Source organism: Rhipicephalus microplus, chromosome 3 (genome assembly GCF_043290135.1).
Source record: "Rhipicephalus microplus isolate Deutch F79 chromosome 3, USDA_Rmic, whole genome shotgun sequence".
Classification (NCBI taxonomy): Eukaryota; Metazoa; Arthropoda; class Arachnida; order Ixodida; family Ixodidae; genus Rhipicephalus; species Rhipicephalus microplus.
This window is the reverse complement of record NC_134702.1, coordinates 88,238,224-88,261,544: the sequence shown is the minus strand read 5'-3', so window position 1 is coordinate 88,261,544 and position 23,321 is coordinate 88,238,224. Positions and strand designations below refer to the sequence as shown.

General features: G+C 45.2%; 1 protein-coding gene across 1 annotated transcript; it reads right to left on the bottom strand.

Annotated features, from left to right (window-relative positions):
* Positions 1-20,993: 20,993 nt before the first annotated feature.
* On the bottom strand, positions 20,994-23,014 carry LOC119172595 (uncharacterized). Its single transcript, XM_037423754.2, has 3 exons — positions 22,972-23,014; positions 21,193-22,273; positions 20,994-21,100 (listed from the first exon to the last, which is right to left on the bottom strand). Coding segments are annotated over exons 1-3 (1,086 nt in total). The 5' UTR covers positions 22,975-23,014; the 3' UTR covers positions 20,994-21,098.
* Positions 23,015-23,321: the final 307 nt, after the last annotated feature.

The following is a 23,321-nucleotide window of genomic DNA, read 5'->3' as shown; positions in this document are numbered from 1 at the left end:
GCTTCGGATCTGGGTCTGTGGTGAGTGCTCTTATATACCTGACGTTTAGCTTTACGTTTTCGCAAAACAGCCTTATCACCAGGGGAGGAGAATGTCAAGGTAATTTTTATTTCCTCATTCTCGTCACAAGCGTGCATTACCTGCATTGGTACGATTCACAAACGCTATTTTCTTGCTTTCCATTGTAGATAAATTTTTAATCGTTTATGTTGTACACAGTGCTTGCCGTCGCTTATAAGACGTGATCAACGCAAGTACTGTGATGAAATTGTGCAAGATTGGGTATTCACCTGAGACTGCTACAGTGAATACCATCATGAGAAGAGAAAGCGAGGCGTAGCGACTCGTGCACAAGCTCTGGAAAACCAGATACCTTTGTAAACCGCGGTAAGACGAACGCGTTCCACGTTGATTTTTGTTTTGTTTCACGTGCTTAAGAGAAGGGCGTGGAGAAACTTGTAATCCGACCGGTATTTTGACATGTTAACAGATTCTTGTGAGAAGGACGATTGGGTGAGGCAAACAAAAAGAGCTGAGTTACTTTCTGTACGTAAAAAACTAGCTGGCCTTTTCGAATAATTAGGTCTTTTGCTTTTGAACGGTAACTAAATACTTTAAAGAGATTAAATTTAGGAGGACAAACACAGCGCCTAATAAAAACGCTCTTGCAATTGCAATTCATAGGCAAGAAGAATCTCGAGACATAACAAAACACCTGTCAGAAAATCAACATCATCATCATCATCATCACCATCAGCCTAACTACGTCCACTGCAGGACAAAGGCCTCTCCCATGTTTCGCCAGTCAACCCGGTCCTGGGCTTGCTGCTGCCAATTTACACCCGCAAACTTCTCATTCTCATCTGCCCACCTAACATTTGTCTCCCCCTAACTCGCTTGCCTTCTCTGGGAATCCAGTGAGTCACCTTTAATGACCAGCTGTTATCCTGTCTACGCGCTACACGTCTGGCCCATGTCCATTTTTTCTACTTGATTTCAACTATGATATCCTTAACCCCCGTTTGTTCCCTTACCCACGCTGCTCTCTTCTTGTCTCTTAAGGTTACACCTACCAATTTTCTTTCCATTGCTCGCTGCGTCGTCCTCAATTTAAGCTGAACCCTCTTTGTAAGTCTCCAGGTTTCTGCTCCGTAGCTAAAAACCGGCAAGATACAGCTGTTATATACCTTCCGCTTGAGCGATAGTGGCAATCTACCTGTCATTATTTGAGAGTGCTTGCCAAATGTGCTCCACCCCGTTCTTATTCTTCTAGTTACTTCAATCTGGTGGTTCGGCTCCGCGGTTATTACCTGTCCTAAGTAGACATAGTCTTTTACAAATTGAAGTGCACTATTACATATCTCTAAGTGCTGCTCTCTTCAGAGGTTGTTGTACATTACTTTCGTTTTCTGCAGGTTAATTATAAGACCCACCTTTCTGCTCTCCTTGTCTAACTCCGTAATCATGAGTTGCAATTCGTCCCCTGAGTTACCCCGCAATGCAATGTCATCGGCGAAGCGCAGGTTACTAAGGTACTCTCCATTAACTCTTATCCCTTACTGTTCCCATTCCAGGCTTCTGAAAACCTCCTGTAAGCACGCGGTAAATAGCATTGGGGAGATTGTGTCCCCCTGCCTTTTCCTCTCCTTTTCCTCTCCACTCAATATATTTAGGAGAGGGAGAGCTCAAAATGTGCACCATACAGTGACTTAGTAAGAGGGCGGGGGGGGGGGGGCGAATAGATAAAGCTTCGCCATGCCTGATGAGAAACACGTCGCATGCCTATGAATCCAAATGTAGGTGTACAGATCAAGCCAGCCATATGTCACTGAAAATTATTTTGTTATCCTCGGAGGTAGCTGTTGCAATATTTTTACACAAGCTTTGAAATACGCGGCTGTGAGATAAAATGTAAGGCAAGCTGACTAAAGAAACGCGGTATTGTCGCTGTGGAAAGCTTTGCTTGCTTCCCTGGCTCGTTTCTCAGTAAAGCATTGTACAGCCAAGCACATCTGTAAAACCAGCTGATAGCCGCAATTATTTACAATAGCCAGCTATATGACCAGGGTATAGAGGCTCCGATTGACTGAGTGTCCTTTCTCAGCAAGCCATTGGCCGGCAATATAAGTGTCGCAGTGCGCAACATAAGAAATGTTTATTGTAAGTAATGGCAGGTCCTCTTTCAGCAACACGGATTTCTGTGTTGTTAGACTTGCTTTTATGACGTTCAATCTCAGTTCCCCAGTCGGTCGTAACAAATTTTCCAGCTACCATAGGTTGCGCAACACGTCACGTACGCAGGTGGCTATTGTAGAGCTTTATTAGGGCTTGTTTGGCTGAGTTTAAATTTGTCTCTCATTGCTCCCTTCATGATAAAAAGAGACGCAGTGAATGAAATAGAAGCACTGCCTTCGAAGCCTGCCTAAAAAAAGTCGGCGAATTTTGTTTATTGAGGAAAGTACGGTTTTTTTTTTTGGCACAACTAGAAGTTTCAGTATCTTTTGGCGTTCATTAGCTATTTTTTGCGTGAGTATCTTTGTGAAAAGAATTTCTTACCTGTATTTCATTTTGTAACGTTTGACGGCATGAAAATTACTTGATGTTGTCGTCATTATGTCGTTATTTGTTTTTATGCGCTGCACGTGTGGGTGTGGTTGCTTTACACCCAGGCTAGATATGAAGTCAGGCTTGATAAAAATATTCAAACGTGTGACACAGGAAGTTACGCTAACAAACGAAAGCGTGTTTTTCCCAAGCGGCATTGTATAACGCTATATTTAACACTATGTGCATGGATATTGAATGAAGGAGAAAAATTGATGCGCCTTAGCGTGACAAAGAGTGCACCTTTTCTTTCTTGCTCAATCAAGTATAGAGATCAACAACTGACGCATGAGTCCACGCTTGTCAGTAGGCGAATGATTTTGTATATCTCCCACCGATGATGCTCCCGACACCTTTTCATCATGTTACGCTAAGCAAAAATCGATTTTCAAGCATTTATAGTATTGAGTGAGGTTTAACGTCCGAATACCACGATATGATTGTGAGAGATGCAGCGTGGAGTGCTCCGGATATTGGGAGTAGCTGGGGTTCTTTAAAGCGCGCCTAAATTTAAGTACGCGGACTTAACACAATTAAACTCTCATTGAGAATGCAAGCGCCGGAGCCGGTATTTGATCCCGTCACCTTGTCGTATGCAGTCTATAGCAAAAATACCACTAGACCACCGTGGCGGGTGGTTCACAACAACAGGAGTTATTTCGTTTCGCCAGGTGACTTTATCCAGCGCATTTGGTAATTTCTTTTCAATGATCAAACACATGAGACTATTGCGTGGGTTGCATTGATTAGAGTCATGCGTGGCCATTGGGAGAATTAAGCGATTTGTTTACCTTACCGCTCTTCGCGTCCCCCCAGGCGCTACTCACTCTTCGTGTCACACAACTTAACTCTCCATGCCATCATGACCACACTGTAGTGAAGTCGATAAGGGTTGTGGGACGAGCGAAAGCAAGTAGCGGGGGCGAGGCGAAAAGCATCGAAATCATCAGCCGCGCCCTTTTGGCGCCATTGCGCCTTTATCCTGAAGCCTCAGCACAGCAACTTGCATTCTGACAGCAGGAACTGATGATTGTAATCACTTGTGCGTGGTATTTTTGGTGGTGTGATGAAAGTAACGCTCGGCAAAGCAATTATTTTTTGCGAAAGGTTGTGAAACTGGGTATAGCAGATTGAAAGTGCTGCCGCCCTATGACTACACTGAATGACTGAGTAGTCATTTGTATCATTCACAAGAGTTTTAGCGCAGAGGTGGGCCGTATCGCGATGCAGTAGTATCTCAGAGATGCTTTTGAGTTCCTGTATTGAGATACATTTGAAAAAGGTATCTGTATCGCAGTAGCTAAATACTTTTTCTGTGTATTGAATGTATTGGAATACTGCAAAGACACAGTTATCTCGCCGCTCTTTTGTTGATGTGTATCGAATAGCGAAGGAAAAGCTTGTATGCACTTAGCATCAAAAAAGCGCCCCGCCAGTCGGCGACACATGTAGATGAGGGAAGAATCTCCCACACGCACAAAATGCTTCATGAGGTTAGGTGTATGACGCGACTGACGGCAGAATCGAGGAGGCAGGGCTGACGATCTTGCATTTTTTTAAAGGCCGTTGAAGCACTGCCAAATATTGGGGTAACAATTTCAGTACTTTGTAGTTATACAGGAAGTTGTGTTCGGCTACAATAATAAACAGGCTTCTTTATATCGCCAGTCTTCAATTCAAACTAAACGAGTGCTGTCTATTGCCAGCCTATTTAAGAAGTTGCTGTTACTTTAGTGCAATTAGTGTAAACTTTCTACGCACAACGGATTGATCATGGGTGTAAAACAAGAGCATACTGCACCTTACATCAGTGCTGTTTTTTAGTGAGTGAAGCGATAATAATCAGGCTGGCTTGCATTTTACTTATCTGCAGCATTACGAACGATGTAAGCGTACACTTAAAGGCCAACTCTGGCGATTTTTTCACCATGTTATCATGTCTTTTGGACACTCTTCTCACGCATCCGATACCTGAAATGCTAAAAAAAGTTTGAAAAGAATTTTTATTTTCCGAAACACAATACAGAAAAAGCAACTTAACCAAATGCGCTTCTACGTATGACGTAAAGATTTGCCCGACGCTGCCGGAACCTGCCTGGTTGCACATAATTCGTGCTAGAGGGCACTACCTGTACACACCGTCCGCGGCAATCTGTTAAAACGCTTACGCTGTTATGGTGAACAAAAGGCGAATTGTGTGTGGCACACAACACAACACCATTAGGCCCCTAGCACATGCCCACCCACACGGAAAAGAAAATCGCACTTTCAACCAAGGAAGCGTCAGCCAAACCCACACAATCTATAGCAGACAAGCAGATGCTGCAGTGGCACATCGTTTCGTCACTTCCGCCCGGCAAAACTCAACGTCACACAAACGATATTTCCATTTATTCTGGCAAGCGAGGTGAGCATTTCAAGGCGAGCTATAAAATTGATTTGAAAAAAAAAACCTGCTAAAATATCAAGCCTCCAATTTGGAATGAATGACGCCGGCGTCATTCATTCTAATTTGCAGGCTTGAAATTTCAACTGCACGTTTTGCAAAACCTGCAGATGAACGTGCACAGTGAACATCATTGACATCCACTGATCTCAAAAATCACGGGAGTTGGCCTTTAAATGGGAGCTGAAACACCTTTTTAAGTAACCATAGAATTAATTCACTGGAAAAGCGTATTACCTCACAAATTCAACGCCACTAGGAATTTTAAGAATCCGTCCAGCACGGGCAGAGTTACAGAGACTTGTCCCACGCTGCAATTGCATTCTCTCTTCCCTCGTCCCGACGAAAGCGCTCGAAGCTAAGCAGGGAGGAATTGGAGGGGCAAACAAAAAGCATCACTCGCGCCTCGTGACCTTAAAGCCTTTTCCTTTTTTTTTCGAATACACGGCTTTTTCAGTGCGATGGCACGCGCACGTGTGGACAAGTGGCGGCCTCTCGCTGTGACCTCTGTAACAACGGAGCGTACCATGTTCAAATCAGCCAATTGCTGATGCATGGGTTTACTACGAGTATTTTTCGGGCTTATTCCGTGATTTGTGGAGTGAAAAGAAAGCTATCTTTAGCTGATTTGTTAATTTATTGTTAATTCCAAGTCGCGTGCTGCGCTATAATATTTGGCTCTCGTGTTCTCGTGAGCCTATACTATCAATCGGCAGCGTTTTCTGACCATGCTCAAGAAGTGTTGCTGGGCCCCTTTAGGCAATGTAAATGCGGAACATCAACACCAATGGAACAAAAAAAATTACTGTCTGTATTCCTGCATATATGTGTGGTACTGTAATTGTATTACGGAATACTTTTTTCTCTTTATGCTAAATTATCTTCGTAATATCTAGTTAACTGTTTTATAGGTGTTTTCCTTACCTCAATTTTTAGGCTTCAAGCACGTGTGTTTCGATATTTGTATTTTCAGATTACTGGTATGAGTATCTCCACCGAAACCTGAATTGTGCGCATTCATAGACGCTCTTCAGAATACATATTGCCACAGGCGTTCCTTATTTCCACTTTTGTATGTTTCTGTTTTCGTACACGAAGCGTTTCAGCAATTCTCAGCGCAAACTGCGTCTTATTGTTCGAAATAGTACACCGTCGTTGTAGATCGTTCCGTTAGGTTTGCACGCAAGACACGAACACTCGAGATTATTCCGGAGCTTGCTCGACGACCAGTGATAAAGCTGGAATATTCGAGGCTGAGACCAGGACCCTGCCCAAAGTCAGTGCCTCCGAGGTAGCGAATTTCTTCGTCCAGAACATTGTCCGACACCACGGAGCTCCGGAGACTCCAGAGGTCTTCATTACTGACACAGGTGCGGCCTTTATGACAGGCCTAACTCAAGCGATCCTGAGGTACAGCCAGACAAGTCACCGCTGAATTACCGCCTACCATCCACTAACCAATAGCCTCAACGAGAGTCTTCGGACAATCACAGATATGCTGGCTATGTATGTCGATGGTGAACGCAAGATGGGGGATGCACTTCATCTGTACGTGACGTTCGTGCACAACGCCATGCAAGAGACGATTAAAATGACGCCGTAAATGTTGGTGCATGGAAGGACCTCGGCGACGAGGCCCAACGCCATGTTACTCAACGTCAGCGACGAAGCAAACATTGACGTGATTGTACCTCCTGCTTGCCGAAGAAGCTCGACAACTCGCCCACCACCGCACCAAAACTAACAGACGAATGACAGCCACCATTACAGTCTTCGATGAAGTTTCGTGAAATACAAGTCTGGTGACCCTTTTTGAGTGTGAACGCCGATAAGCCGCCGTGGACTAAGTAAAAAAAAAACTTCTGTCACCGTACTTCTAACCACACAGGACAGTTTGACCTCTCGGTGCACTTGACTACGAGAGTGTCCCCGACAGCATCACGAACTCTCAAAAACACCAACGTGTGCGATCATAAGTCACTCATGTCGTGTTCCTGAAGCGTCTCATGCGCGTGAAGAAAACTAAGAACTGTGTTGTTTGTGGTTGATCTCAACTATTGTGCTTTGTTTTTACTGTACTTTCCTACTTTCTGCCTGAAATTTTTGTCAATTTTTGTTTTAGGGATTGGAATGATACTTTTTAAAACGGGGGCAATGCCACTCGCTTTCCTCCTTTTCACGCATGGATAATACTGTTTTCGCCTCTAATACGGGGTATAAATGCTGAATGCTCAGCGCGAACTTCGCCTCATTGTTCGAGAAGGTTCACGATTATTGTAGATCGTTCTGCTAAGATGGCGCGAAATGCACAAACGCACGAGATTATTCCAGAGCTTGTGCAATGACCAGTGAAAAGGCTGGATCATTCGACAGCACATGTATAAATGCCGACGCGTTCCGCCGCTTGTCAGTTGAGCGGCCCAAATAAACAGTTTCGTCTTCGATCTACAGTCTCTGCATTCGTGGACGTCATGACCCTACGACAATATGCTGAATGCTTCGTTGTCTCGGAGCCACACATGAACAGCATTTGTAACATTGTGGCTCTTGTGAAGAACAACGTCCTCTCCGACAATGGCATTATATGCGACACTCAGAAGAAAAAAAAACATGCACGAGAACTTTTTCGTTCATGTCTTCACTTACCTGCGCTGGGCGGAGAGCAAATCATATTAATAGGTTCAGCTGAACGACCTAGAAGCTTGGGTTTGTGTTCCCACACGTGCTGTTTGACGGGTGGCTTTGTGTTAATCAAAATGTTTTGATCAATTCTTTCAGTTGCTTGTTTGTCCCTTTCTAGTTTTATTCTCACGTGCATGGGACATCGGTGAAGCAAGATCGCATTCTTTCTGTCTCAGTAACGACGTGCCGTTCGTTCCAAAAACTTTGTCGCTGATAGGCCTGTTCCTAAACCTTCACGTCTTGCAACTTTCAAGACCAAACTATTTATTCCTCTTTTGTTGATACAGTGTACTACTCTAAACATCAGGAATAAAGCATCAACTTTGAAGCATATCGCTCTCGTCATATAAAAGCTAGGCAAACAAGCGCCTATAGCGGCTCGCTTCAGGATGTATGGATGGATGGATTTATATTGCTGTACCCTTCAGATCGGGCGGCTTTCTCCTTTAGAGTAGGAGATAGGCGCCGCAGCGCTCTTAGTGGTTTTCGGAGAACGGCCTCGCCGGGAAGAGCACGCTCGTTCTATTACCCCTATCTAGTTCATTAAAACCACACTATGCAGAGCAGCCAAGATGAGCTACCATATTAGTACCACCTCTAGGCAGCTCGCGGGGCTTATATATTTACCTTTGTATCGTTCCTCTGAAGTAGGCCTTATAAGTCAACGTGAAAAACGTGGTTGATATCTCGGTCATAGAAATTGGTGAATCACAAAAGTAAGATGTGTCCTTCCTTGCAGAAGTAGTGTAATGTTTACTGTCTATTGATATAGGCGAGCTTGCGCAGTCCCTATTGGTGTTTGACGGCCATATCACCGCTTAACGTGGATGCACCATGTTGGAACTTATTCATACATCTCAATCCCGACAACTAACACCCATCACTGTTGCTTAAACATACTCTTCGGTTCATGATGCTTGTAGTAGCTGAAATAATAAATGAGAGCGCAATCAAAGAAAGCGATGTGACAGGCAGAGGGCTTGACTGACTGGACTCCGAAATTCGCTATGGTCGACTATTCGCGACATGTTCGAGTTTTGAATACCAATGCTTGACCAGAGGAAAACGCAATACGTGTCTAGGCTTTCCTTTCAATGGGCGCGATGATTCGCTTGGCGAGCGCGAGGGAGGAAGGTTAGGGTAAAGCTAGTCAAAGCCGGCGGCAGTCGCAGAGTTATTTTTGATATGCATGAATGCTATGAACGACGGCGACGCTTGAGGTAAGGTCACAACCTGAAGGTATGTTCACACAGCCGTCATACACAGAGCTGTCGAACGCCCCGTTCTGTCACCGCGACGGTATAGTCTCGACACCAGTATCCCTCAGGGGCTGTTTATCAACAAAACGAGTTTATGACGACGTTCAGCGATGGTGTACGTTTCCGTCTTCAGCACTAGGGAGCCTTCATGTGCAAACGTCTCCGTGTTTTAGGCTTGTGTCAGCCAATGACCCACTATTTGCCGCCGCCCGTTAAAACACAATGTTGCCAGCCCCGTTTTCCATGGCACCAAGTGCCATGTTGGTTCTTGCAGCCAGGCGTTCCTGCTCCGCCGCACTGCACCAGCTGAATGTTGGTGCGGGCGTGCAAGATGCAGTATGAGCTGCGTTTGACTACACCGTACACGTAGCTTCCGCGACAATACCATCCTCGCACTAAGTGCATTCACAATAACTTTGAAGTGTAAATGCCAGGGCACTGCTTGCCGCAATGCAAAGCCAACTGGAGACTGTCGCACCTCCCGACTTCCTCTAGGTGACGGAAACACTGAATAACACAAGTGAAACGAAATTGCTTGGAGCCGACTACTTCTCCCCGTGTTTTTGAGGTGAGTACCCATTGTATTGCGAGTGGATTGAGTATACCACTGCATACTTCGTGAAAAAAATGGACTTTTTCATGTGATGAAAGGTAGTTTGAGCAAAGTAAACATGACAACTTGCACAGCGAAAAATGAATCAGGCTATGTTCAACTACGCCGGGTTATGCAAACAAAAGCTGATAAATGTGAGTATGTTTGTTTATCCTCGTAGTCGAAGCCAGGTTCACCAATCGAAAGAGATGACTAGTCGAACGTGTTGTCATGCATGCATTCGCTATCAGCGTTTCATCGGTTTCCGAAGCCGTCACCGCATTCGTTGCGGGAAACGCCGTGCCTGTAAACCACCAACAGACACTCGCGTTCGTATTTTCCTTTGCTGGCAGATTTTCGCGTTCCTGCACTTTCACTCTGGTCGCTGAAGAAGGGCATTCGGAGAGGTAGACAGACGAGCCGGCAAACACGATTCCTGTAGACTCTTGTAGTCTTGCACAGTTGCAACAGAACTAAATGTTGTTCGACTCGGCATGGGGTATTCGTTCTTTCCTTCAATGACACGCGGAATCACACCAAAAATCGCTCAACAATAGCAAAAAGGATTTTGCTTTAATAATACAGATTGCTACAGATTTACTGTTCATGTCAGTCCGCCCTTCTGTTTGTCTGCCAGTCCTGAACGGTGGAGTATATGTGCAGTAAGAAAGTCGGCTGTTAGCCGATAACTCAAATTTTTTGTATGGGAGATTGGTGCTAAATCGTTATTTTTGTCGTCCTTTTGTTTCATAACCAGCCACAAAGATGATTTGATATCGTGAACTCGGTTTTTATTTAGTGCTTGTAGAAAAAATGTGTGTGGACTCGGTATATGATCGGCGCAGTGTATTTTCGTGAAACGCTTATAGCTTGTAAGCTTTTAAGCAGTCCATTGTACAGATTCGTTTGCAGGAACTGGACTTGCTGTAGGAAATTATATTACGGACAAAAGCAATATTTCGGGCATGAGAAACAGGCTAGCGGAGTTATGCGGTTTACAGAGAACATCGCAAGCTACCCACTTGTTCGATCTGCCTTCCTTGTCGTTATGGGTACCATCATATAAACATCATGGTTTCAAGCCTTGCACTAGAAGGCCTTTCAGGTGTCTGCAGTGCTAAGGTGAATTTGCTCCAGTAATTCCGCGTGGACATTGATGTCCGTTCACAGTGATATCGAGGTTCTCGCCCACGCAAATATAGGCTCCCTAAATATCCTCACTCCGCCAATGCGGTAGGTCTACCAGGTGGGAGAAACGAACTGTTTTAACAGTATTTTATACAAACTCGAGTCACGAACGTGTCTTTCCTCTTTTACGAAACCGTCGCTAACTGCAGAATACATACCTTCAGCCTTCAGAACTCGCTATATATAAACTACCCACTTGTTGTTGAAACCCATGCTGCCTTCAATGTAAATGAGCGACCGCTCAGAACCAACATGGCGGCCTCCCAATTATGGCGGCCGTTTTAGCCAGTTGTAAGCAACCATGATCGAAGTTGTCACCACCCTAAAACACGGAGACGCGCGCACATGAAGGCTCCCTATTCAGCACGGTGATCGAGTGCCGCCCCTAATAATATCAGTGTTGGTTCCCCCTCGCTGCACGTGGCGAACAGAAGAAAGCGGGGAAAGCACGAAGAACGCGGGGATAGAACTACCGGGTCATTGAAAAATGACGGCAGTGTAGCCAGCTATGGTTATCAATACTGTTCTGTTTGTTGATTTACAATAACACTCATATTGCGTTCATGATGTTCTAGTAACCGTTTAATCTTGTTTACTTTAACATTGCACCAAAAAGAGCTTAATTAGGTTATTTACTAAAAAGTATTGATTTCATTTCTCGATGTTCAAATGAACATAACAACAGTTGCTCAACACTGTACTAAAGTATCCTTCTGTTGACGTTCCAACGAGTCACCACGACCATCGTCTGTTCGTACGCAGCTTCGTCGCGTCTGCTCTGGCTTGTTTGGATGTGACGGCGACGCGAATGGTCGTTTGACGGAGGTGTGAATGAGCACTCAGGGCATTGACAAATTAGCATTTTTATAGCAAACGAACGGAATAGGAAGGACGGTCAGAAACGACTTGTTCAAGAAACTAATCTGGACGCCACGGTCATGATACATTACTGCACTTAACCAAGAACGCGGTGAGAGAATTGGGGTAGTGATGAATAAGGCATAACCTTCTTAGCATTCAAAAGATGTGACTGTGGCGCAGTGGATAGAGTGTCTGGAATCCGCTGTCCCTAACCCACAGTCATGTACCCGATATTCGTTCTCTTTGTCTTCTGATCGGGCGTATTTGTCGACGTCATTTCCGGGACAGAAATACGTCACTGAAATCATAGTGGACCTCTGCATAGATCAATGTCATGGTAAAAAAGCATTGAAAATTCGTGTGCACTTGCAAGTGTGTGCTTATGCGTGCACGAGTATGTGCGTGTATGCGTCTGCATGTGCACGCATATGTGCACACGACCCCCCACCTGCAAACACGTTGGCGCAAGCGCTCAAACACATTGCACGCACACACAAGCGCATACATATGATCACCTTCTCAATTGCTAGCTTGCTTTTGTTTCTCGATAGACACCGACACTGGGTTGCAAAGAAGAACCAAGTGCAATCAATTCCTTCGTGTTCCTATTTTACAGCGAGAGCTGTTATGATAACACAATGGTGGCGTGCGCCGTAGTTTTCTGCCGCCACCGCTGCCACTGCGGGTGTCTGTAAACACTATCGTGCAAACTCAGAAAAAAAAATAAAGTAAATGAAATACAGGACACCTTTGTATTTAAACCCACATCCAATGCGTGGCCGCCCAGTATTCTACCACTGATCTGTGCCACTGCTTGGATCTCCGTTGCTAACTGACCATAGGTAGGCTTCCCCAAGGGAAAAATAATGTGTAATAAAGTGCTTTAGAACAGCAAAGAAACAACCAAGAGTCACACAATGCTAATTGCGTGTCGAGTAGGTTGGTAAATAGTACAACGGAATGCTACAATATCGCTAGGAATGATTCTTCATTGTCATCAGCTAAAGCATCAAAAATGTCTAAAAAATCTTGCTAGTCTATTGCGGGTAACATTGTGTCGAAGGACGGCATAGCAAATGCCTCCCTTTGACTTAGAAATTATGATGATACAGGACGTGGTTGGTATTCTGTAAGTTCGCGTCTACCAGTTACCGAAAAGGCTATTAAAAGCTGCTCTTCCGACTTTCGCTTCTGTGTGGCGGGGCGCAGGTCGGGGGGTTTTAGCACGAAAGCGTTAAAGATTTCGTTTCGTAGAAATTCCGGAATCGGCGTTGGCGTCAAGAAGCTTGGAGAAGAGTGCACACTAGACCAGGGTTGTTGGGGTACGAGTGGGCACAGAACCCGGGTCATTTGCGCGGCAAGTGCGTGTTCTACCACACGGCCATGCCTCTGTTTGTGAAAACAGTGAATTTCCTCTGCTTGAAAATGCAGGGAAAGTAGCTTTCATGCTTCACAGACACACGCGTCCTGTATTTATGTTTCCCAATGCAGCATGAAATATTGCAGTAATAATGTGTGGTCAATCGTTCATTGCCAACGGGCGTCATAATATGTGATTTTATTAATGGCTCTTAGTTCAAAACCTTTACTACTCTACAAAAAGCACAAACGCCATCGCGCCGGTTCCCTTAAAGGGTCACTTGAGTGAAATAACCATTTACGTCAGAGTGAAAGCTCAATGTATGTGAACATCTAAAATGACAATATTATCAACAACAGTGCCCTACTTAGCGAGAACTTAAGGTAAATGTACAAGAACACAAGAGCCGCAGTAAGGCATCTTCAAAATTATCCCGATGACATCAGACGGATCACCTACAATCAATCACTAGTAATGGATCTAACTTCCCTAAATAAAGAACCTTCATTGCATTAAGAGGGGCAATAAAATTCTGCTTCTTCGTTTCTAATTAATTTATGGAAATAAAAACCGCCGGACGTTACTCTGGGGAATGGCGCGAGTGGTTCAAAAATTCAATTTTCGCGTGGTTACACCGGACAGGTGGGGCCATCTACCGGGACGCAGTTGAAACAAAAGCGTCTGTAATCTCGAAGGCAATGGCAGAAGTTGTTCAATGGCCGTTGTTGCTGCTGTTGCTCCTGCTGATTTCGGTATCCTGCTAATAGCGCAGTAAAGCCGGGCAACGTTGTGCATGGCAACAATGACAAGAGACGGTCCGGTCGGGCGGATAGTTTGAAGTGCACTAACCCTATGCGGAGCACTAAAACGTGATTTCATTCAAAATAGGCCCTTCCTTGACAGAGAAGTAACACTTCGCGGTTCCAGTACCGCCATTTCAACAATCAACGTCGACTTAATTGTTGACTTTAGTGTCCCTTTAAGGCCACGCAGCAGGTGCATAGCAAATTCGAAAACGTTTCATGTACCAAATGTTTGAATTACGCAGTGCGACCAGGGTGTCACGGTCGCGTTCACCTAAAGGCGAAGATTTAGGGTCCCTTAATTTTTTAAGGTACATAACAGCTGTACCTTGCGGTACTTAGCTATGGAGCAGAATAATGGAGCCTAACGAAGAGGGTTCAGCTTAAATTGAGAACGACGCAGCAAGCGACGGAAAGGAAAATAATAGGCGTAACCTTAAAAGACTAGAAGAGAGCAAAGTGGATCAGGGAACAATCCGGCTTTAAGGCTATCATAGTTGAAATCAAGAAGAGGAGATAGACATGGGCTGGGAACGTAGCGCTAGGGAGGATAACCGCAGGTCATTAAGGGTAACTCAGTGGATTCCCAGAGAAGGCAAGTGGGTTAGGGGGAGACATAAAGTTATGTGTGGAAAGTTAGAGTGGCGGTAGCAAGCAGAAGACTAAGTTGACTGGTGGTACATGGGAGAGGCCTTCGTCCTGCTGGACGTAGTCAGACTGATCATGATGATGATCACGATGATGATGAGTTTTTTCAGCTGCATCAAGCTGAAATTTTCGCTCACTGCAAAAGCTCCTTAATCGCTCGCAGCCAACGATGCCGACACCGCCAGCGATTACGAAATTTCGGAAACGAGCTTTTAGCGCTTTCGCTGTGAAAATGTCGCACGTTTCAGTTCAAACATAGTCAGCCTCGAGTGCACGTATGTAGCTCTAGAAACCAGTAATTGTGTGATTTGAGTATGATCAATATATGAGCTAGCACTGAAAGGGAAAGTACAAGAATTCAGAGTCTCGCTTCAGAAAAGGTACTCGGCTCTTAGCGAGGAAACCAACCTTAGCGTAGATACAATGAATATTAATCTGACGAGAATCATCACGGAGTGTGCAGTTGAAGTTGGAGGCTGGGTAGTTAGACAGGACACTGGCAAGCTTTGCCAGGAAACAAAGAATCTCATTAGGAAGCGTCAAATATTGAAAGTCTCAAGTACAGCCGACAAAATGGAATGGGCAGAGCTTTCAAAGTTGATTAATAGGCGTAAGGTATGCGATGTAAGCAGGTATAACATGGAGAGAATTAAACACGCCCTGAAAAACGGAGGAAGCGTCAAAGCAGTGAAGAGGAAACTTGGAATAGACAAAAATTGAATGTATACACTAAGGGACAATGAAGTCAAAATAACTGCCATTATTAACAGGATAGTTAAAATAGCGGAGGAGTTTTACAGAGATTTGTACAGTAGCCGGGACAACCACGACCCTAATACTATAAGAACTAGCAGTAACCCAGATGACACCCCACCAGTAATGATAGAAGAAGTCAGAAAAGCTTTGGAGAGCATGCAAAGAGGCAAAGCTGCTGGTGAGGATCAGGTAACATCAGATCTGCTGAAAGATGGAGGACAGATTGTGTTAGAAAAACTAGCCACCCTGTTTACGAGGTGACTCCTGACGGGAAGAGTACCAGAGTCTTGGAAAAACGCTAACATAATCTTAATACATAATAAAGGAGATGACAAGGATTTGAAGAATTACAGGCCGATCAGCTTTCTCTCTGTAGTGCACAAGCTATTTGCAAAGGTAATTGCTAACACAGTAAAGAAAAAATTAGAACTCAATCAACCAAAGGTACAAGCAGGATTTCGAAGAGGCTACTCAACAATCGACCACAGTCATACTATCAATCAGGTAATAAAGAAATGCTCAGAATATAACCAACCACTATACATAGCCTTCATAGATTACGAGAAGGCGTTTGATTCAGTAGAAATATCGGCCATCATGCAGACACTGCGGAATCAGGGTGTTGGTGAAGTATATATAAACATGCTGGACGAAATCTACAGGGGATCAACTGCTACCATAGTGTTCATAAGGAAAGCAACAGAATACCAATCAAGAAGAGTGTAAGGCAGGGGGACACAATCTCCTCAATGCTTTTTACCGCGTGCTTACAAGAGGTTTTCAGAAGACTAGAATGGGAATAGTTAGGGATAAGAGTTAATGAAAAGTACTTTAGTAACCTGTGCTTCACCGATGACATTGCATTGCTGAGTAACTCAGGGGACGAATTGCAACTCATCATTTCGGAGTTAGACAAGGAGAGCAGAAAGGTGGGTCTTAAGATTAATCTGCAGAAAACGAAAGTAATGTACAACAACCTCGTAAAAGAGCAGCGCTTCGAGGTAGGTAATAATGCATTTCAAGTTGTAAAAGATTGATTGATTGATTGATTGATTGATTGATAAGTGGGGTTTAACGTCCTAAAACCGCAATATAATTATGAGAGAAGCCGTAGTGGATGGCTCCGGAAATTTCGACCACCTCGGGTTTTTTAACGTGCACCCAAATCTGAGCACACAGGCCTACAACATTTCCGCCTCCACCGGAAATGCAGCCGCCGCATCCGGGAAGTTGTAAAAGACTGTCTACTTAGGGCAGGTAATAACCGCGGAGCCGAAGCACGAGATTGAAGTAACTAGAAGAATAAGACTGGGGTGGAGCACATTTGGCAAGCACTCTCAAATTATGGCATGTAGATTACCACTATCCCTCAAAAGGAAGGTATATAACAGCTGTATCTTGCCGGTACTTAGCTACAGAGCAGAAACTTGGAAACTTACAAAAAGGGTTTCGCTTAAATTGAGGACGACGCAGCTAGCAATAAAAAGAAAAATGGTAGGTGTAACCTTAAGAGACAAGAAGAGAGCAGAGTAGATTAGGGAACAAACGGGGGTTAAGGATATCACAGCTGAAATTAAGAAGAAGAAATGGACATGGGCCGGGCATGTAGCGCATTGACAGGATAACCGCTGATCATTAGGGGAACTAACTGGATTACCAGAGAAGGCAAGCGGTTAGGGGGAGACTGTCACACACAGGTCCCGTTAATTAGGGAGGCGATCGCCGGGCAAATTCCAAGGGCCGAAGTATCGGCCCCCCGAACCGCACCACTAAAGCGTGGACAATTTAGAAGTGGTCCTTTTCGGCGCGCCAGCGGACGCCGGCTGTGGCCCAAAGAACAAGTCAGAGCCGAGAGTTGATAAACAAACAAAACTATATTCTCAATAATGGCAAATCAAAAACAATACACAAGAATGCACACTCCACAATAGTTGCATACAATAGGTCACCAAACAAACGACGTACTACACAGTACAATCAGCCACACTCGAAACAACGGACACAGACAACAATACGCACTACAATGCAGTGGCATGCATTGAACAACCAAGACACTTAAAGACTAAAGAGATAGAAAAGCTATTCAGTCCAAAGTTCTTGGAACAAAAGTCTGAATGATACTCTTCCGAGAATCACTCACTCAAAGTCCAGCGTTGTTGCCGTTTCGCTACCCCTCAAAGTTTCTCTTCCAGGGAACCTCGCCGAAGTTTTTCTTCCAGGAAACCTCGCGTCTTCAATTGGCCACTCTCCAAGCTTCAAACTTCGCCGGAAACACGTCGGCTTCACACACGCAGCCGTTGCCACGCGTCTTCGCTCGATTGCGGTAAACACACACTCTTGCCCGTAGCTCGAGTCGTCACCCCTCAGGTGGAAATCATCTTCTTCTCCTGCTTTGTCTCCATGGACAAAACCTTCGCCGACTACACGGCGGAATCCCTACGCGCTCTTGCGCTAACTTCCGTCTTCTTTTGACCTTTCGTCTCGGCTGCTCGATTAAATACCTTCCGCGCGAGATTCCAGAAGGTTCTCGTCATTTCGTCGGCGCGATACGCAGCGAAGGCTGGGGGGAAGGCGCGAGACTGTACGAGGGCCGTCCCTGACAAATGACTCAACCCGGCATAACACGCCCCTTTCCATCTAGAAATTTCCAGTGCTTGTCGGGCGCCGTTGTGGGGTGAGGAGGTTTGTCGGCGAAGCCACGCTTCCGAGAGGAGAGGCTCGCGCGCCCGGGAAGCCTTTAGATGTTTGTTTTCTTTTTCTTTCTTTTTCGTTGACCTCGCGGCGTCACTCCGGCGGTTCGTCGCGAGAATTTGAAGGCGCGCCCCTTTTGAGCGCTCGTTCTGTGACAGAGACAGAAGTTTAGGTGGGCAGAGGATATTAAGATGTTTGCGGGTATAAATTGGCAGCAGCAAGCACAAGACCGGGTTAACTGGCGGAACATGGGAGAGGCCTTTCTCCTGCAGCGGACGTAGTCAGGCTGATGATGATGATGATGATGATTATGATGAGTATGATCATGCGCCTAATCGTGTTCATTGTGTTCATTTAAGTTGAATTACAGTATTATTGCGCTATTTCGGTTTCACCATCTGCTTGGTTAGTGGGGCTGCGGTTCACGCAATAGCGCATAAGCCAGTTATATTATAACCTGGACTTTTTCGCCCCTTCTGGTTGCGCCCGTGATGGGGACAAAGGGGCCAGTGTTGGCTCGTATTGGCCCAATGGCAAACTATCCTTGCAGCACGGAGAAGCTCGTTCCTCGACAACTTCATTGAGCGCCTGTCTTGGTCCGCGTGCCGCAACGTGTCTGATTTTCGCACAGCCGGATGAATTTACTGCTATCGCATCTCCCCCCCCCCCCCAAAAAAAAAGTTCGGAAAAATGAGAAGTAGTTATTTTTAGTATTGTTATTTTTTGGGCGTGTTGGTAAATGGAACTTGACGACTATTGAGCGCTAAGAGACAGGGACATAATCGAGAGGACAACACAATGCACTAACTTCAACAATTATTTATTTCCAGGAAACGCTAACGTATATGTCCCTGCACAGTGGCGCCACCAGTCTATTCACTAGCTGAGCAGAAAAGGCCTTTCCCGATCTAAAAGGTCAACTGGCGGTGCACTTACATATGTGTCACCGTTGCGAATTTGGTCATTTGGCCTCAGGCCTTGTGTCAGTACATTGCATGGAATTCGATTGCATACCCATGTACGAACATTGTAGTGTACAGGCGAGGGATAAAGATAAAGACGACCGAGAGATAATTGAAGCCGAGGCTGTTTTTCGCAAAACGAACACATGTGTAAGTGCACCGTCAGTTGACCTTCTTGATCGGGAAAGGGCTTGTCTGCTTGGCTAGAGGATAGACTGGTTGTGCACGCTGTGTACGGATACATACGTTGGCGTTTACTGAAAATAAAGAATTGTTGAAGTTTGCGCCTTGTGTTGTCCTCTCTCTGGTGTCACTGTCTTTTATAGTTACATATGTCCTCAAGTACCTATTTTCAGTTTTTTGTACACATATCTTGAATCCAGTATAAAAGTTTTCCCCCAAGGAATAGGCGAAATACGACAAATTCTCAAAGTGCCAAATCGCCAAATTGACGCGGCAGAAATGCATGGTTTTACGACCGCTCTGGCTGTTTAGCTGTTCCTTCGTTTTTCTTGAGTTAAGGCACTATGAGCATGACGTGCAGTGAAGGAGTATTCAGAAGTCACTTTACTAAGAAGAAAACAGGATCACTTCAAAATAAAACAGCGAGCGTAATAAATTTTTGTTTCCTTAAGGTCACATTGTGCTTGCCTTTTTTTGTGAGATGATCGCCAAAGTGGAAGCAAGCTATATTATACACATCAATTAGAAGCTCTGCGATTTGATTTTTAGTGAACTAAGCTATTATAATTGATTCCTGAAAGCCGAATACGTGAAATAGTAAAATTGAAGTGGTAATTGTACAGATTAGTAAACATTATTCTGAAAATACGCCAACGTTTGAATATTACTATTAATATTTGAGGTTTAACGTCCTGAAATCAAGATATTTTAATGAAATACTCCGCAGCGGCGGGCTTCTGAACATTTGGCCATCTGGTGTTCTTCAACTTGTACTGACATCACAAAGTACATTAAGTGTACCTCCTTGCCCCCATTTAAACGAGACCACCGTGGCTGGAATCGAACCCGCGACCTTCGATTGAGCAGCCGGGCACCCTAACTGCTACCTTCCGTCCCGAAGTACAAGGTAAAAGTTTCCAACAAACCTAAATTGCAGAGATGTGTGCCGTAACAGTGCAGCGGCTACAGTGCTCGACAGCAAGTCCGAAAGTCGCGGGTTCGATCACTGCAACTGCGGTCACAATTCTATGATGGCGACCGGCTTGAGGTCTGTGCTTGGTGCGATATCAGAACACGTTAAAAAACATCCATTGGTCGAACTTTTTGGAGGCCTGCGCTTAGTTGTGCCTCGTAAAGATATCGCGGGTTTCGTACGTAAACACCCAGCCATTAATATTTATTGAAAGTATAAGGGTGATGTGCATGATTAGCTGCTCAATTACCACCTCCTTGGTTAAAGTCGTGCTGGACTAAATTAGCCATGGCAAATCGTCGGTGAGTATAACTGGCTAATTCGTTATGTCAAAACGCAAACTTTGTCAATCACGTCCACAACGACAATCACGTATCAGTGTTCGCCAAAAAAAGAAAAAGTGGTATTAGGTTTAGTTTTACTGACCAAACCGATACTCCTGATGACGTAATCTGTACTTGTAAACAGCACCACGGGTGTGGCAAACAAACAAACTTGTGTGAATCATTACTTGACATGCCACATTGCCACAGTGATTAAGGTTATCTACACAAGGAGCCTGTATTAATCACAAACATATCATTAACGTGTCACTGGGCCGAAACGGCTATCCATGAATTTTTAGAGTAAATAAATGCGTAGTGTTAAACCCAACCGCCTTTCACTTTAGGGCCACAGAAAAATAAACCTGACGTTCTCGACACCAGAAAAACTATAGCTTTATTTGAATCACATATGCCTGATCAAAACTACTGAAAAAATGGCTGCCTAACCTGATAAAATCTATTATAAAACATGAAGTGATTTTCAACTAAAAGTATCACCAGTACTAACGTAAGTGTTTTGTGTTCGTGAATATTGCGACTTCATCGTCAGCACGGTGCAATGTCAGTGTTGTTGCCTCGCGACTCCTTTCTCAATTCTATAGTTCAACGGCATCATTTTTTCTGTCGATTGAGTGAAGGAATATTATAGAGAAAGCAGGTACTGTGCAAGAGTTTTATTATCCCATATTCAACATACTTCAGTGCAGGCTTCAAGTCTGGTTCACTATCGAGGAGTTCTGCGGAAGGGCTCAGAAGAGCGCCATTTCTGTAAAAAGAAAACATAATGGTGCATGTTTGTGAAAACTTCAGAAATCAAATTCACCTCCTAAATCTTTCATAGAAGTAAGGTGAACTTACACTTCTTTTTGCGCAGAAGGGTGGCGTAGCTCAGAGGAGAGCCAAGACCATAGCCGTAGTTCAGGCCGTAGCCGAGGAGACCGTGGCCATAACCATAGTGACCGGCACCATAGCCCAGAGAACCGACTCCGTAACCATAGTAGAGTGGGGCAGAGTGGGCCACATCGTAGGTAGCGACGGCTGGAACAGAGTGGGCCACACCGTAGCTAGCGACAGCGGGAGCAGCGTGGACAGCAGCCACAGCTGGGGCCGCATGGACGGCAGCGACAGCTGGCGCAGCGTGAACGGTAGTTACAGCAGGAGCAGCGTGGACAGTGGTCACAGCTGGGGTAGCAGCATAGGTGGCGACAGCTGGGGCAGCAGCAACAACCTGAGCAGACTGCTGGACAACCCTGGTTACAGCTGGGGCGGCAGCGTAGTTGACAGCTGGTGCCGAGGCATAAGTGGCTACAGTTGGGGCAGCGTGGACAGCAGTCACGGCTGGAACAGCTTGCACATCAGCTACGGCTGGTGCGGCGTGCACAGCGGTCACAGCTGGGGTGGCATGGTAGGTGGAGACAGTGCGGGTGACGGCTGGGGCAGCGACAGCATAGCTTGCGGCTGGCGCATAGCTGTATCCGTAGCCGGCATAAGTGGTGGCAGTTGGGGCAGCGTGGACAGCGGTCACGGCTGGAGCGGCTTGCACAGCAGCAACGGCTGGAGCAGCTTGCACAGCAGCAACGGCTGGAGCAGCGTGCACAGCAGCAACAGCTGGGGCAGCGTGCACAGCGGTCACAGCGGGAGTGGCGTGGTAGGTGGAGACGGTACGGGTGACGGCTGGGGCAGCGACAGCATAGCTGGCGGCTGGCGTGTAGCCGTATCCGTAGCCGGCACCGTAGCCAGTAAGACCGGAATATCCAACGCCATGGGAAAGCCCGTAGTGTGAGAGACCAAGACCACCGTATCCAAGACCGGCGTAACCAAGGCTACCATAGCCAAGGCCATAACCGAGGTTATTGGGGAGGGTGTAGCCTCCAGCAAGGTGGCCAACGTGACCAGCAAGGGCGCTGGTGGCCATGGCGAGGATGATGCAGCCGTGCAGCTGAAAGGAAAAGTAAATTTGTTTCTGATTTAAAAAAATATCATCTATGTTACGCCTCAAAAGTGTTCACTCTTCGTGGATTTTTAATAACGGTGCCGAAATATTTTAGTTGTGTAATGTGCTCATCTTTTTGATTTCAAAGACTATGTAAAGGGCGACACCAAATGACAAGAACAACGAAGACGCTGTTCATAGTCTGTGCCTATTGTCGTTGCCTTCTAGGTGTTCTGGTAAGAGAGAAGTGGCCCCAGCATCGTCGTTTTAGTTTACCGAGCTTTTTTATGTGTAACAAAAGAACACTCACAACCAAATTCTCCTGCATAATTCTTGATTCGACAAAAAACGTTTTGTTCCATGCACTAACCTTTTCTGACCCTGTACTTTGACGGTACCCTGCCACTTGTTCAAGGATACATTAACTGGCTCACGCAAAGGCAATCTTGGCTTCATCTATTTGGAGTCTCGCATATTGTGGCTACGCTAATAGATGGGACCTCCCTTTTCTATGTTTTTTATGAAGCCTACATAGATTTACTATGAACCTAATTTTCCTTGGTGGTGAAGAGTACGTCCACGGTTATGAAGTGAACCAATTTTTACATCAGACAGGCAGTTGTTTTATGATACTAGCGGATATTTATTCTCGCGGAATCAAATAGAGGTTTTCAAATGCATAGAGCAGTTATTTATTGACTTACCATGGTGGTGGTTCTGGTCTCTTAGAGGAGCAGAGGCTTCGGGTCTGGGTCCGTGATGAATGGTCTTATATACCTGGTGTTTGGTCTTACGATTTCGCAAAACAGCCATAACACCAGGCGAGGAGAATGTCAAGAATATTTTTATTTCTTCGGTAACTTACTCTTACACAGCTAATGTACAAGCATGCATTAGCTGCATTGGTAATATTCAGAACATTATTTCCTTGCTCTATACTGTAGAGAAATTTTTATTTGTTTGATTCTGTATCCAGTGCTTGCTCTCGCTTGCAAGACGTGAGCAACGCAAGGACAGCGATGAAATTGTGTAAGATTGAATATACAGCTGGGAC